The sequence below is a fragment of the Triticum dicoccoides genome, chromosome 2B (genome assembly GCF_002162155.2).
Source record: "Triticum dicoccoides isolate Atlit2015 ecotype Zavitan chromosome 2B, WEW_v2.0, whole genome shotgun sequence".
Classification (NCBI taxonomy): Eukaryota; Viridiplantae; Streptophyta; class Magnoliopsida; order Poales; family Poaceae; genus Triticum; species Triticum dicoccoides.
In genome coordinates, this window is record NC_041383.1 from 451,517,402 (window position 1) to 451,532,610 (window position 15,209).

At 46.0% G+C, this 15,209-nt stretch overlaps 1 protein-coding gene across 1 annotated transcript; it reads left to right on the top strand.

The window, feature by feature from the left end:
* The first annotated feature begins 12,685 nt into the window (after positions 1–12,685).
* On the top strand, positions 12,686–14,968 carry LOC119364151 (nudix hydrolase 13, mitochondrial-like). Its single transcript, XM_037629570.1, has 4 exons — positions 12,686–13,200; positions 13,287–13,374; positions 13,461–13,544; positions 14,281–14,968. The coding sequence occupies exons 1-4, from the start codon at positions 13,124–13,126 to the stop codon at positions 14,665–14,667; spliced, it is 636 nt and encodes a 211-aa protein (XP_037485467.1). The 5' UTR covers positions 12,686–13,123; the 3' UTR covers positions 14,668–14,968.
* Positions 14,969–15,209: the final 241 nt, after the last annotated feature.

Here is a 15,209-nt window from a genome sequence, read left to right on the forward strand (position 1 = left end):
TAAATAAAGAGAGAGAGAGAGTTTTTACCAGGGCCACTTACCTGGCTGCAGCCCACCTGGCAGCCCACCTGGCAGGCCCAGCACTGTGTTGGCCCATGCCAGCCAGCTGCTTCGTCCTCGCCAGGCAGGCACAAAGGTGACGCCGACGAGCGCGAGCTCGCCACGGCGCCACCTGCTTGCCGCCCGCACCCTGGACACCTGGGTGATCTCCATGTCGCCGCCCCGACCCCGTGGACACCTCATTCGCCCCCTGCCTCTCTCCCTCGCCATTCCCCATCTCACCGAGCGCAGCCGTCGCCGCCGACTAGAACCACCATGGCCACAGGCCCTCCCTCGCCTCGCCGACGTGTCATGGCCTCCGCCTCGACGCCCTCGTCCTCCCCATCGACTCACTCAACACCGGACGCCTCAAAACGCCGTCACCGACCTCTTCTTCATCGCCGGCCGCCGCGGATCCCCATCGTCGACTCGTCGCCATCCGGCCTTCCCCGAGCCCGCTTCGACATCTGCTGCAACCGCCGTGAGCCACCGAACCTTTTCCACCTCTCCGTTCTCGCTCTCGTGCACCGTAGCCGCCGCACCTTGCTCGCCCGCACGCGCCGCCGCCTGTGACCGCCGCCGACGAGCCTCCGGCCACCTAGCGGTCCGGCCGTCGTGCTCAACTCCCTTCCCGAGCCATGTAGAGCACATACGTGCCCCGCACGAGCCTCCCCGGCCACCGCAGCGTCGACCCCGAGCTCACCCGAGCTCCGGCGACCGCCATGGTCGACGCCGGCAACAACTCCGGCCACCCCAGGCCCAACCGCCGCCACCACTCGACGAGCGCGAGCTCCAACTCCACGTAGCCGCTCTCCGCCGTCGATTAGGTCACCGGAGGAGGAAACCCGCACCTCTCCGCCGTCTCTGGCTCCGCCGGCGACGAGCCGCGGTTCAACTCCAGCGAGTTGGCCCGGTTTGACCCTAGTTTGACTCCCCCAGAGCCATTGACATGCGGGCCCCACCCGGCTAATTAAGTCAGGTTAGTATTAACTAAGCTAGGTTAGTTTAGTTAGACACTGACACTCGGGACCCACCGGTCAGTTTGACCTGGGCCGCCCGTTGACCTGCTGACGTCACTAATACGTCATGCTGACGCAGTATTTGTTTCTGGGATTTTAATAAATCTTAAATGATTTATTAATTCCGGAAAATAGTATAAACTTCTAAAAATCATATAAAATCAACCGTAACTCCAAATGAAACAAATTATATATGAAAAATGATCAGAAAAATCCAATCTATCCATCTGTACCATTTTCATGCATGTTAGAACAACTTATAGCTGCTGTTTAGCACAAATCATATAATGGCATTTAAACCCTCACATATGGAGTTTGAATTTGAATCTTGGATTCAAACCAACTCCATTTAACTTGCTGCTAGTTGCATTAGCTCAAACCACAGCATATTGCCATGTCACACTCATGCATCATATTGTTGCATTGCATTGATTGTGTTCTTTCTCTGTTGCCGGTGTTTGTCCCCTCTCAGTAGACGTGTACCGACGATGTGATCGATGACACCGATGAAGAACTATACTATCTTCAGAAGTGCCAGGCAAGCAAACCCCCCATTGTTCATTCCGATACAATCCCACTCTCTCGCTCCTGCTCTCGTTTACTGCATTAGGACAACAACGATTCAACTGTTACTTGCTGCGGTAGTTGAACCCCCTTATCCTCTGCATGACCTGTCATTGCCACAGTAAATAGATGAAACCCACTAGCATGGGTAGGAGTTGTTTGAGCCCTGATGTGCCTACTCATTCATGCTTGTTGTCATGCCTGCTATTGCTTAGAGTTGTGTCAGGTCTGATTCATCGGAGATGAATTGGAATGTGGTGAATATGTCCTACTGTTGAGAGCTAAGTGTGTGAACACGATTTGGTAAAGGTAGCGGTGAGAGGCCATGTAGGAGTACATGGTGGGTTGTCTCATTGCAGCCGTCCTCAGGAACTGAGTTCTGTGTTTGTGATCCATGAACAGTTACTACCACACATTGGGTTCCGGTAACTCGGCCCCTCTCGGCTTATTAATCAACTTGATCTCTGTCCAGGAGTTGCAACTAGTTTCTGGTATTTGTAGGTAGTGTTAGTAGTCTACCAAGTGGCACCCGGTACAGGTGGGCTTGGGACAGACTAGGCACAGTGGCACGGTGTACCAAGTGGCACCCGGATGGTGGGCTTGGGAACCCTGCTCACATCGTTTGGGGCCGTGAGCGACACCCCGGCCGGATCTCCTTGCGGATGGAACCCGAATAGGCGATAAACCTGGACGAGAGACTTGTGTGGTTAGTCAGGTCGTGGCCGACACCCTCGCTGGGCTTCCGCTTGAAGGTTGCCGAGTACATGTCGTGTAAATGGCGGTAAGTGGTGAGAGCGTGTGTGAAGAAGTACACCCCTGCAGGGTTAATATGATCTATTCGAATAGCCGTGTCCGCGGTAAAGGACTTCTGGGTTGCTTGTACAGTTCATAGACAAGTGAAAGTGGATACTCTAAAATACACAAGATAAGCGTGAGTGCTATGGATGGCGTTCTTGTAGGGAGACGGAAGCGGATCCATAGTGGTGTATTGATATGGTGAATATGTGGACTCGTGTGCGCCACCTCAAAAGAGTTACTTGCAGTCGTACTTCAGGATAGCCACCGAGTCAAGCTGGCTTGCTGCAGTTAAACCCCACCATCCCCTTTGTTGATAATGATGCATATGTAGTTAGTTCTGATGTAAGTCTTACTGGGTACATTTGTACTCACGTTGCTTAATTTATGTTTTTTGCAGAGAGACTTCAGTCTCGCTAGTAGTACCGCGTGGACTTCGACGTTTAGCTTGTTACCTCAGCTACAATCTTGTGCCCTCAGCAGGATCTGGTAGATAGTCAGGCTTCTCAGCCTTTTCCATTTGTAGATGTCTGCACTCAGACATGTTAAGCTTCCGCTTGTGCTTGACTTGTGTGCTTTGAATGCTGGGTCATGAGACCCATGATTGTAATATCTCGCTCCTCGGAGCCTATTGAATAAAATACTTGAGTCGTAGAGTCATGTTATGATGCCATGTTGTATTTGCACATATCGAGCATATTGTGTGTATGTTATTGAAATGCTTGGTATGTGTGGGATCTGACAACCTAGTTGTTTATCCTTGGTAGCCTCTCTTATCGGGAAATGTCTCCTAGTGTTTCCACTGAGCCATGGTAGCTTGCTACTGCTCCGGAACACTTAGGCTGGCCGGCATGTGTCCTTCTTCGTTCATGTGTCTGTCCCTTCGGGGAAATGTCACGCGATGAATACCGGAGTCCTGTTAGCCCGCTACAGCTCGGTTCACCGGAGTCCTGTTAGCCCAGTGCTACAGTCTAGATTCACTCGCTGATGACCGACACGTTCGATGCTGGGTCATGGATGCCTGTCCCTGTAAGTTTGTGCCACTTTGGGTTTACGACTAGCCATGTCAGCCCGGGCTCCTTATCATATGGATGCTAGCGACACTATCATATACGTGTGCCAAAAGGCGCAAACGGTCTCGGGCAAAGGTAAGGCGACACCCATGGGAGTACCGTGCGTGAGGCCGCAAAGTGATATGAGGTGTTACATGCTAGATCGATGTGGCATTGAGTCGGGGTCCTGACAGACGCCACCGTCGACGACTACTCCTACTACACCGGGGGTGCCTACTACTACGTGCAGGACGCTGATGACAACAGGAGTATTTTAGGAAGATCCCAGGCAGGAGGCCTGCGCCTCTTTCGATCTGTATCCCAGTTTGTGCTAGCCTTCTTAAGGCAAACTTCTTTAACTTATGTCTGTACTCAGATATTGTTGCTTCCGCTGACTCGTCTATGATCGAGCACTTGTATTCGACCCCTCGAGGCCCCTGGCTTGTATTATGATGATTGTATGACCTTTTTTATTTGTAGAGTTGTGTTGTGATATCTTCCCGTGAGTCCTTGATCTTGATCGTACACGTTTACGTGTATGATTAGTGTACGATTGAATCGGGGGCGTCACAGTATTTTCCTCCCGCTATGATCATCACTCTTAGGAACGATATTATGAATTTTAAATAACTTGATCATGAGCATGTTGACCAATCTTGGGAAAGAATGAAATTGATGATTCGCAATTGCCCTACTCATGGTTTGAATTTATGGATGATCATACAAAAATATTATGCCGGTTTGAACTTTGCTTCTAGAAATCTCTTAGATTCGGCCGTGGGAGGCATGTTTATGGAAATCACATTAGGAGATGCTACAAAACTTCTTGATAATATTATGGCTAATTATTCTCAATGGCACACCGAAAGATCTTCTAGTAAAAAAGTGCATGCTATAGAAGAAATCAATGTTTTGAGTGGAAAGATGGATGAACTTATGAAATTGTTTGCTACTAAAAATACTCCTCTTGATATCAATGATATGCCTTTGTCTACTTTGATTGAGAATAATAATGAATTTATGGATGTGAATTTTGTTGGTAGGAATAGTTTTGGAAACAATGCTTATAGAGGAAACTTTAATGCTAGACCGTTCCCTAGTAATTCCTCTAATAATTATGGAAATTCCTACAATAATTCTTATGTTAATTTTAATAAGATGCCCTCTGATTTTGAGAATAGTGTGAAATAATTTATGATCTCTCAAAAGAATTTTAGTGCTTTGCTTGAAGAAAAATTTCTCAAAGTTGATGATTTGGCTAGGAACGTTGATAGACTTTCGCTTGATGTTGATTCTCTTAAACTTAGATCTTCTTCCCCTAAGCATGATATCAATGAGTCTCTCAAAGCAATGACAATTTCCATTGATGAGTGCAAGGAAAGAACCGCTAGATTGCGTGCTAAGAAAGATTGCTTTATAAAGGCGTGTTCTTCTAGTTTCCATGAAAATAATGATGAAGATCTTAAAGTTATTGGTGTGTCTCCTATTAGATCTTTGTTTTGAAATATGAATCTTGATAATTATGGGACTAGAGATGAGTCAACTTTACCTAGAAGGCGTCCCAAGAATTCAAAGTTTTTAGATCTTGATGCTAAATTTGGTAAAAGTGGGATTGGAGAGGTCATGACTTTAAATAGCATTGAACCCACTATTTTGGATTTCAAGGAATTTTATTATGATAATTGTTCTTTAGAAGGTTGTATTTCCTTGTTGCAATCCGTTGTTAATTCTCCTCATGCTTATAGTCAAAATAAAGCTTTTACCAAACATATCGTTGATGCCTTGATGCAATCTTATGATGAAAAACTTAATTTGGAAGTTTCTATACCTAGAAAACTTAATGATGAGTGGGAACCTACTATAAAGATTAGAATTAAAGATCATGAGTGTTTTGCTTTGTGTGATTTGGGTGCTAGTGTTTCCACGATTCCGAAAACTTTATGTGATATTCTAGGTTTCCAAGATCTTGACGATTGCTCTTTAAATTTGCACCTTACGGATTCCACCATTAAAAAGCCAATGGGAAGGATCAATGATGTTCTCATTGTTGCAAATAGAAATTTGGTGCCCGTAGATTTTATCGTTCTTGATATAGATTGCAATATTTCTTGCCCTATTATTCTTGGTAGACCTTTCCTTAGAAGGATTGGAGCGATTATTGATATGAAGGAAGGGATATTAGATTCCAATTTCCGTTAAAGAAAGGTATGGAGCACTTTCCAAGAAAGAAAGTAAAATTACCTTATGAATCTACCATGCGAGCTACTTATGAATTTAGTGCCAAAGATGGCACTACTTAGATCTATCTTCGCTTTTATGCCTAGCTAGGGGCGTTAAACAATAGCGCTAGTTGGGAGGCAACCCAATTTTCTTTGTGTTTTTTGTTTTTGTTCCTGTTTAGTAATAAATTTTTCATCTACCTTCTGTTTAGATGTTTTTTTATCTTTTAATTAGTGTTTGTGCCAAGTAGAACCTATAGGATAACCTATGATGATAGTTGATTTGATTCTGCTGAAAAACAGAAACTTTGCATGTACAAATTTAGTTTTGTTAAATCACAGAAACGTGCTTTTGCGTTGATTCCTTTTGATGCTGATCTATAGACAAATTTTCCAGGACTTCCTATTTTTGTAGGAGTTTTCGAGTTCCAGAAGTTTCCGTTAGTTACAGATTGCTACAGACTGTTCTATTTTTGACAGATTCTGTTTTTTCGTGTGTTGTTTGCTTATTTTGATGCATCTATGGCTAGTAAAATAGTTTATAAACCATAGAGAAGTTGGAATACAGTAGTTTTAACACCAAAATAAATAAAGAATGAGTTCATTACAGTACCTTATGTGATGGTTTTGTTTTCTTTCACTAACGGAGCTTATAAGATTTCCTATTGAGTTTTGTGTTGTGAAGTTTTCAAGTTTTGGGTAAAGCTTTTATGGACTATGGAATAAGGAGTGGCAAGAGCCTAAGCTTGGGGATGCCCATGGCACCCCAAGATATTCAAGGATAGCCAAAAGCCTAAGCTTGGGGATGCCCCGGGAAGGCATTCCCTCTTTCGTCTTTGTTCATTGGTAACTTTACTTGGAGCTATATTTTTATTCGCCACATGATATGTGTTTTGCTTGGAGCGTTGTGTATTATATTAGTCTTTGCTTTTTAGTTTACCACAATCATCCTTGCTGTACACACCTTTTGGGAGAAGCCCACTTGATTAGAATTGGCTAGAATACTCTATGTGCTTCACTTATATCTTTTGAGCTTGATAGTTTTTGCTCTAGTGCTTCACTTATATATTTTAGAGCATGGCGGTGGCTTAATTTTGAAGAAATTGCTAGTCTCTCATGCTTCACTTATATTATTTTGAGAGTCTTTTAGAACAGCATGGTATTTGCTATGGTTACAAACTTGGTCCTAGAATGATGAGCATCCAAGTTGGGTATAATAAAAACTATAATAGAAAGTGAATTGGATGCTATGATCAATTTGATACTTGATAATTGTTTTGAGATATGGAGGTAGTGATATTAAAGTCATGCTAGTTGAGGTGATTATGAAAAATGCTTGTGTTGAGGTTTGTGATTCCCGTAGCATGCACGTATGGTGAACCGCTTTGTGATGAAGTTGGAGAACAATTTTATTTATTGATTGTCTTCCTTATGAGTGACGGTCGGGGACGAGCGATGGTATTTTCCTACCAATCTATCCCCCTAGGAGCATGCGCTTAGTGCTTTGTTTTTAATGACTTGTAGATTTTTGCAATAAGTACATGAGTTCTTTTGACTAATGTTGAGTCCATGGATTATACGCACCCTCACCCTTCCACCATTGCTAGCCTCTCTTGTGCCGCGCAACTTTCGCCGGTACCATACACCCACCATATACCTTCCTCAAAACAGCCACCATACCTACCTATTATGGCATTTCCATAGCCATTCCGAGATATATTGCCATGCAACTTTCCACCGCTCCGTTTATATGACACGCATTACTTTTGTCATATTGCTCTTTGCATGATCATGTAGTTGACATTGTATTTGTGGCAAGGCCACCTTCATAATTTTCATACATGTCACTCTTGATTCATTGCATATCCCGGTACACCGCCAGAGGCATTCATATAGAGTCATATCTTGTTCTAGCTTTGAGTTGTAATTCTTGAGTTGTAAATCCATAAAAGTGTGATGATCTTCATTATTAGAGCATTGTCCCAGTGAGGAAAGGATGATGGAGACTATGATTCTCCCACAAGTTGGGATGAGACTTCGGACTTTACAAAAGAAAAGAGAAAGAAAAAAAATAGAAAGGCCAAAAAAAGGAAAGGCCAAAGAAAAAAAGAAAAAAAAAGAAAAAAAAGAAAAAGAAAAAAAATAAAATGAGAGAAAAAGAGAGAAGGGACAATGCTACTATCTCTTTTTCCACACTTGTGCTTCAAAGTAGCACCATGATCTTCATGATAGAGAGTCTCATATGTTGACACTTTCATATACTAGTGGGAATTTTTCATTATAGAACTTGACTTGTATATTCCAATGATGGGCTTTCTCAAAATGCCCTAGGTCTTCGTGAGCAAGCAAGTTGGATGCACACCCACTTAGTTTCTTTTATTGAGCTTTCAAATATTTATAGCTCTAGTGCATCCGTTGCATGGCAATCCCTACTCACTCACATTGATATCTATTAATGGGCATCTCCATAGCCCGTTGATATGCCTAGTTGATGTGAGACTATCTTCTCCTTTTTGTCTTCTCCACAACCACCATTCTATTCCATATATAGTGCTATGTCCATGGCTCACGCTCATGTATTGCGTGAAAGTTGAAAAAGTTTGAGATTATTAAAGTATGAAACAATTTCTTGGCTTGTCATCGGGGTTGTGCATGATTAAATACTTTGTGTGATGAAGATAGAGCCACAGCCAGACTATATGATTTTGTAGGGATAACTTTCTTTGGCCATGTTATTTTGAGAAGACATGATTACTTTGATTAGTATGCTTGAAGTATCACCATTTCTTATGTCAATATGAACTTTTATTTTGTATCATTTGGATCTGAACATTCATGCCCCAATAAAGAAAATTACATTGAGAATTATGCTAGGTAGCATTACACATCAAAAGTTTTGTTTTTATCATTTACCTACTCGAGGACGAGCAGGAATTAAGCTTGGGGATGCTTGATACGTCTCCAACGTATCTATAATTTTTGATTGTTCCATGCTATTATATTACCCCTTTTGGATGTTTATGGGCTTTATTTCACACATTTATATCATTTTTGGGACTAACCTATTAACCGGAGGCCCAGCCCATATTACTGTTTTTTTGCCTATTTTAGTATTTCGAAGAAAAGGAATATCAAACGGAGTCCAAACGGAATGAAACCTTCGGGAGCGTGATTTTTGGAACGAACGTGATCCAGAGGACTTGGGGTGCAAGTCAAGAAGCGGCCGAGGCGGCCACGAGAGGGTAGGGCGCCCCTGTCTCGTGGGCCCCTTGGGCGGCCACTAGCGTACTTATTCCTCCTATATAAGCCTACGTACCCCGAAAACATCCAAGGAGCCAACGAAACACAATTTCCACCACCATAACCTTCTGTATCCGCGAGATCTCATCTTGGAGTCTTCGCCGGTGCTCCGCCGGAGGGGGAATCGACCACGGAGGGCTTCTACATCAACACCATAGCCCCTCTGATGAGTTGTGAGTAGTTTACCATAGACCTTCGGGTCCATAGTTATTAGCTAGATGGCTTCTTCTCCCTTTTTGGATCTCAATACAATGTTCTCTCCCTCTCTTGTGGAGATCTATTCGATGTAAACTCTTTTTGCGGTGTGTTTGTCGAGATCCGATGAATTGTGGGTTTATGATCAAGTTTATCTATGAGAAATATTTGAATCTCCTCTGAATTCTTTTATGTATGATTGAGTTATCTTTGCAAGTCTCTTCGAATTATCAGTTTGGTTTGGCCTACTAGATTGATCTTTCTTGCCATGGGAGAAGTGCTTAGCTTTGGGTTCAATCTTGCGGTATCCTTACCCAGTGACAGAAAGGGTTGCAAGGCACGTATTGTATTGTTTCCATCGAGAATAAAAAGATGGGGTTTATATCATATTGCTTGAGTTTATCCCTCTACATCATGTCATCTTGCTTAAGGCGTTACTCTGTTCATATGAACTTAATACTCTAGATGCAGGCAGGAGTCAGTCGATGTGTGGAGTAATAGTAGTAGATGCAGGCAGGAGTCGGTCTACTTGTCGCGGACGTGATGCCTATATACATGATCATGCCTAGATAATCTCATAATTATTCGTTTTTCTATCAATTGCTCGACAGTAATTTGTTCACCCACCGTAATACTTATGCTATCTTGAGAGAAGCCTCTAGTGAAACCTATGGCCCCCGGGTCTATCTCTTATCATATTTGCTTCCAATCTACTTTTATTTGCATCTTTACTTTTTGCATCTATATTATAAAATACCAAAAATATATTTATCTTATCATACTATCTCTATTAGATCTCACTTTCGCAAGTGGCCGTGAAGGGATTGACAACCCCTTTATTGCGTTGGTTGCGAGTTCTTTGTTTGTTTGTGTAGGTGCGTGGGACTTTTGAGGAGCCTCCTACTGGATTGATACATTGGTTCTCAAAAACTGAGGGAAATACTTACGCTACTATTGCTGCATCACCCTTTCCTCTTCAAGGAAAACCAACGCAAGCTCAAGATGTAGCAGTGGATCCTACGTGGCTTGGGGAGGTTGCTAGTGACCAAAATTTTGGTCGAAGAACCAACGACCTTTTACATATCACAGAGAAGGTCGTTAATTTCAATTTATGACCGCCAGCTTTTGACCTTTTGTTTTTGGTCAAAAAAAGGTCACAAATGAAAAACAATGACCTTTCAGTGACCAATAGTGGTGGTCGCAAGTTGACATATTTCTTGTAGTGAAGCATCTTGAGGCGCATGCAATAATCGTCGATGGAAGAGTCATCTTGATGGCACCCAAAAATTTCTTGCTGCAAGAACACAAGGCGCTGGAGCTTGTTGTCGGTGAAGAGCGCGTTGATCTTGTTCCACACGGCACAAGCATCATCGTCCTCGGTGACAACCATGTGGAAGATGTCCTTTGAGATGGTGAGGTAGAACCATCGGATGAGTGTGGCCTCGCCGTCGACGGAACCGTCATATGCTTGGTGAGGTAGTACTCGTGGAAGACGAGGTTGAAGTAGGTCTTCCACGTGTAGTAGGAGGAGCTGGATTGATCCAGGCAGATATGAATGTGCTCATAGATATTGAGATCGCGGACGTCAGCGTTGGTGGTGAGTTCGGGTCCGGTGAAGGGGTTGGACTAGCCGGAGATTGAGGACGATGGGGAGGCCATGGGGGCTGCGAAGGGGAGGGGAAGGTGGTAGGGTTTCGGCGGCATCTGTAGGGACTGGAGGCCGAGGTGTAGGGTTATGGTTTTTGGGTGGGAGGGAGAGGGAGAGGGAGAAGTAGCAGCGACAGAGAGGGGTGGGCCGTTGCAGTGGGAGGAGATGGTGTGACCGCGACAAGAGATCGCGGAAGCGAGGAGAGGATCAACTTGCTAAACTGATACCATGTTAGATGGAAAGAAGGGATTGCATGTATCGATAATCATTGATCAGGTGCATGGTGCACATATATAGGTACAAGGAGTGCCGGCATCTACTTGTCTCTCAAGATATAAAAATATACGAGGAAGAGAGGAGATACGGCAGAGTAAATACAAAGCCCTAGTCCTATACATATATACATGTTAAGGACCTCCTCCATGGAGGACAAGGCCGTCCTGTGGACTGGGACTAGCCTAGTTCTTTTGACTGATTCTCCCATAATCTTAAGAATGGTGGCTCCCTCTAAGAGCAACTCTAGCAGACCCCGCAAAATTCCGATCCGCAAAACGCGTTTGCAGTTTGACGAATATCTCCTTTGCAGGTCGAGAACGAGCGCGGACGAACAGAAACCGTAGATAAAACTGCATAATTTGAAAAAACAGTTTTGCGGGAGAAATTGCACCATAGTAGTTCATCACGTACTACATATATTTACATGATCAAACACTACAAACACTCATACTACATCAGTACTAGTAGTAGAGGGGTGGGGATCTCACGGCGGCGAGCTCGCGGCCATGGACGACGCCCTGGAGGAGCTCAATCCTCCTAGCCGGAGCTGCCGAGGTCGATGTACTTCGCCCTCTGCTTCTCGCGGATGCGCCGCCACTCATCGTCCTTCTCCTTGGCGGCGAGGTTGGCCGCGACCGCCTGCTGGAACTCGAGGTCTTCGAGCTCCTCGTGGTGGCGCCGGCGCTCTGCCTCCTCGCGCACGCTCCGCTCGACAATGGCGGCCGCAACTGTGTCAACATTGGCGACGAAGTCCTCCGGGCCGACGACTCCGCGGCGGCCGAGCTCCTCGGGCTCCTCCTTGACGGGGATGAACTCGAAGTCCTCCGGCTCCTCCGACCACTCCCTCTTCACGGGGAGAAGGCCCGCGCCGAAAGAGGAGGAGCTCCCAACGTAGGAAGATCTCCCCGCGGAGGAGAAGGACGCGGCAGAGGACGGGGGTACGGCCGTGCCGACGGTCGTACTCGTCCGTCTCGCGGACGCGGAAGCTCGGCGGCAGCGCCGCGGTTGGTCCACTTCCTCGCCCCACGCTTCCTCGCGCCGTCCGACCGGACGCGCTCGCGCTCGGGGTCGCTGCCGCCGCCGGATCTGCTCCCGAAGCCGCGTCCAGAGCTCCACATACGACCCCACATGGCAGCTGGAGGCGGAAGGGGGTCGCCAACGGCGAGAAATGTGGAGAGGGGGTGGGGAATTGCGTAGCTCGGCGGCGGCGGAGGGATAGGTTTCAACCCGCAAATGCGCCGCGAACCCGTAGATATACTGGTCGGGGCGTGCGGTTTGCGGGCCGCGGCAAATTTTTTTACGGGCCGAACGAGTATGTTTTGGTTTGTTGGCCGGAAAATTGGGCCGAGCCCGCATACTCGTCAGAATTTTGCGGGTTCGCGTCTTTTGCGTGGTCTGTTAGAGTTGCTCCAAGGTTGTAAAGAAAAATAGATTTAAGATTTTGGGTGAAGTTGGGTCAGGGTCGATTCTTAAAATTCTGAGAGAATCGGCAAAAGAAAAACTGAGTGTCCTCTGTGCTCTTCCCGTGCATACCACACATTTATAAATTCTCCGTCCGTCGCTCGGTCGCTCCTCCCGGAACGAACCCAATCACGCAAGCGAAGAAGCGACCGGAGCACCACACGCACCGGCCCTCGTAATTGCCTCGATCTCCAATCATAGGCCGGCTCGAGGTGCCGCGCTATTCAACGGACCTCTCCCTTTGTTTACTACTCCCGCTCAAATCATTCGCAGTTTTCTCTCCTCCCCTCTGTTTCGAAGAATCAGACCGAGCCTAGCTTCCTAGTTGTTGTGTGGTTGGGCGGTGCTGGTGCGTTAATGGCGGTTGACCTCCTCTTCCTCCTCGCGCCTTTAAATTGCGCGGGAAGAAGCGCCAGTGGTGAGAGCCTCAGATAACCAGTTTGCTGCCCCCTCCGTTACTGCCTACCTTTGCTCCGATTGAGTCTCGCCTGGGCTCTCTGTTCCGTGTTCTGTTTCTGTCTTTGCTCCTGTCCCTTCTTCTTCCCTGACGCGGCAATGGCATCTGAGAAGCTCGTCGCGAGGAAAGGCAGGCTCAGGCAGCGCTACGACAACGAGTACCGCCTCGTCGCCGGGTGAGTATCCACTCATTGGATCATTGTATCTTTCATGTTCCAAGCCGTTCTTGCCCTGACGAGCCGTGTTCCTCTCTCGGGCGCAGGTGCGTCCCGTACCGCGTGGACAAAGATGGGCAGCTCGAGGTTCTCATGGTCTCCACAGCCAACAGGGACGATCTCGTCTTCCCCAAGGTAACACCAACTCACAGTACCATCATACATATTTCGTCGGCGACATGCATCCACGTGCTGATCGATCGATGGATTGAGTTTTTCAGGGCGGCTGGGAGGACGACGAGGACGTCTATGAGGCGGCATGCCGCGAGGCGCTGGAGGAGGCCGGAGTCAGGGGCAACATCAATGTAACTACTCTGCTCACACATATCTTTCCTTGGCATGCATCACCAACCTAGTATAGTGAGTATTTACTATCTTGATTACATGAACAGCTAATGGTGCAAGTTTAGTGCACCTCTAGGTAATTAGCTGCTTTTTTTTGGCGGGTGAGGTAATTAGCCGATTTGACCTCTAGAAATCGATTGAGCTATATATGATGATATACTAAAATAAGCAGATAGCGGCGAACACGATGATGTTTGATAGGGAAAGCAACCAGCTGGGGATTTTTCTCTCTTGATAAAATCTGTCGTGGAGAATTTTTTGGATCTTACATAACAGCCAGGAGACAAGACAAGGACATGGCCGTTGACTTAGTAAAAAATTACATATTCGGTGTGACGTGGTGTAATTCTTTCACGATTATCCTTTGAGTTGTCTAGTCTGCCGGGGAGCCCTTGATTATTGTGAATCCAAATAATTGCCCTCTTTTATTCATCTTGCGCTGGCTTGTCGTCAGAAGCATTGTCCCCTGGAACAATTTTCAAGCATCGATACATGGCTCCTCCACAGATGATAGAAAAGAACACATTCAGAGATCTAGCAGATTGCTGCTATGCATGTGACGTGTCTGCTGTTTGTCCAGCACCGATCTAAACAATCAGCTCCTGTTGGTGACATGTTTGAGTTAATTATGTATTAGCATTTACATGAATTATATAGCTGTTTCTGATAGGAAATTACCACGTGTTTTCTCTCCAGAGAAACCCGCTGGGCTTGTGGGTGTTCAGGAGCAAGAGCAGACAGAGCCTGGGCCAGAGCAGCGACAGCCCGCAGGGCGCCTGCAAGGGCCACGTCTTCGCGCTGGAGGTCACCGAGGAGCTCAAGCAATGGCCGGAGCAGGAAACCCACGGAAGGCGATGGCTCTCCCCAGCGGACGCGTACGGGCTCTGCCGGTACGACTGGATGCGCGAGGCGCTGACGGCATTGCTGGATCTTTGTTCGACGGCATCGTCGCCGATCCCTGTAGCGGCGGCGGTGGCCGTGAGCACTGCGGCGCCGGAGCTGAACGAGCACTCTGGCATGTGCATAAGCATGATGCTGATGAAACCGGTGGACTCCGCGGATCGAGCGGTGGCGCTGTGCTGATCCTTGCGGCGCATGCAGATGAACTGACGACAGACTGCAGGCGAAGCTGATAAGCAGACAGAAATATCATCTGATAAGACATTTGAACATGTTCTCTTTTCGTTCTAATCAGTAATTAGTTATCGTCGTAATTACTGAGTGTCATCCGTCATGTATGATCAATTCCTGGCCTCTGTTGATTGCCAACTTGTATGATCGATCCGTGTGTTCTGTAATGTTATCAAGTCTTAGGGCCACTTGATTAAGTCGTCTTGTAAATGTTTGCTTCCGTTCCTCAAATGCATTTTCTGAGCAACAAGAATATTTGTGAATAGAGTTTTATTATTCTATCGTGGTTCAACATATTTTGTCATGTTTTTTATAGAGAAATATCAAGATAGTAGTACCCAATACGTCTAACCTCTGCAACAGTATAATGTCAAGAGGTAGTTTAGACTTATAGGTTGCACACAACCAAATTATTAAAAAGAAGAAAAAGTAATGACCTCTAAAAGTCAGGGCCAAGCAATCACCAGTGGTTGACATGTTTCATTGTGCGTGAT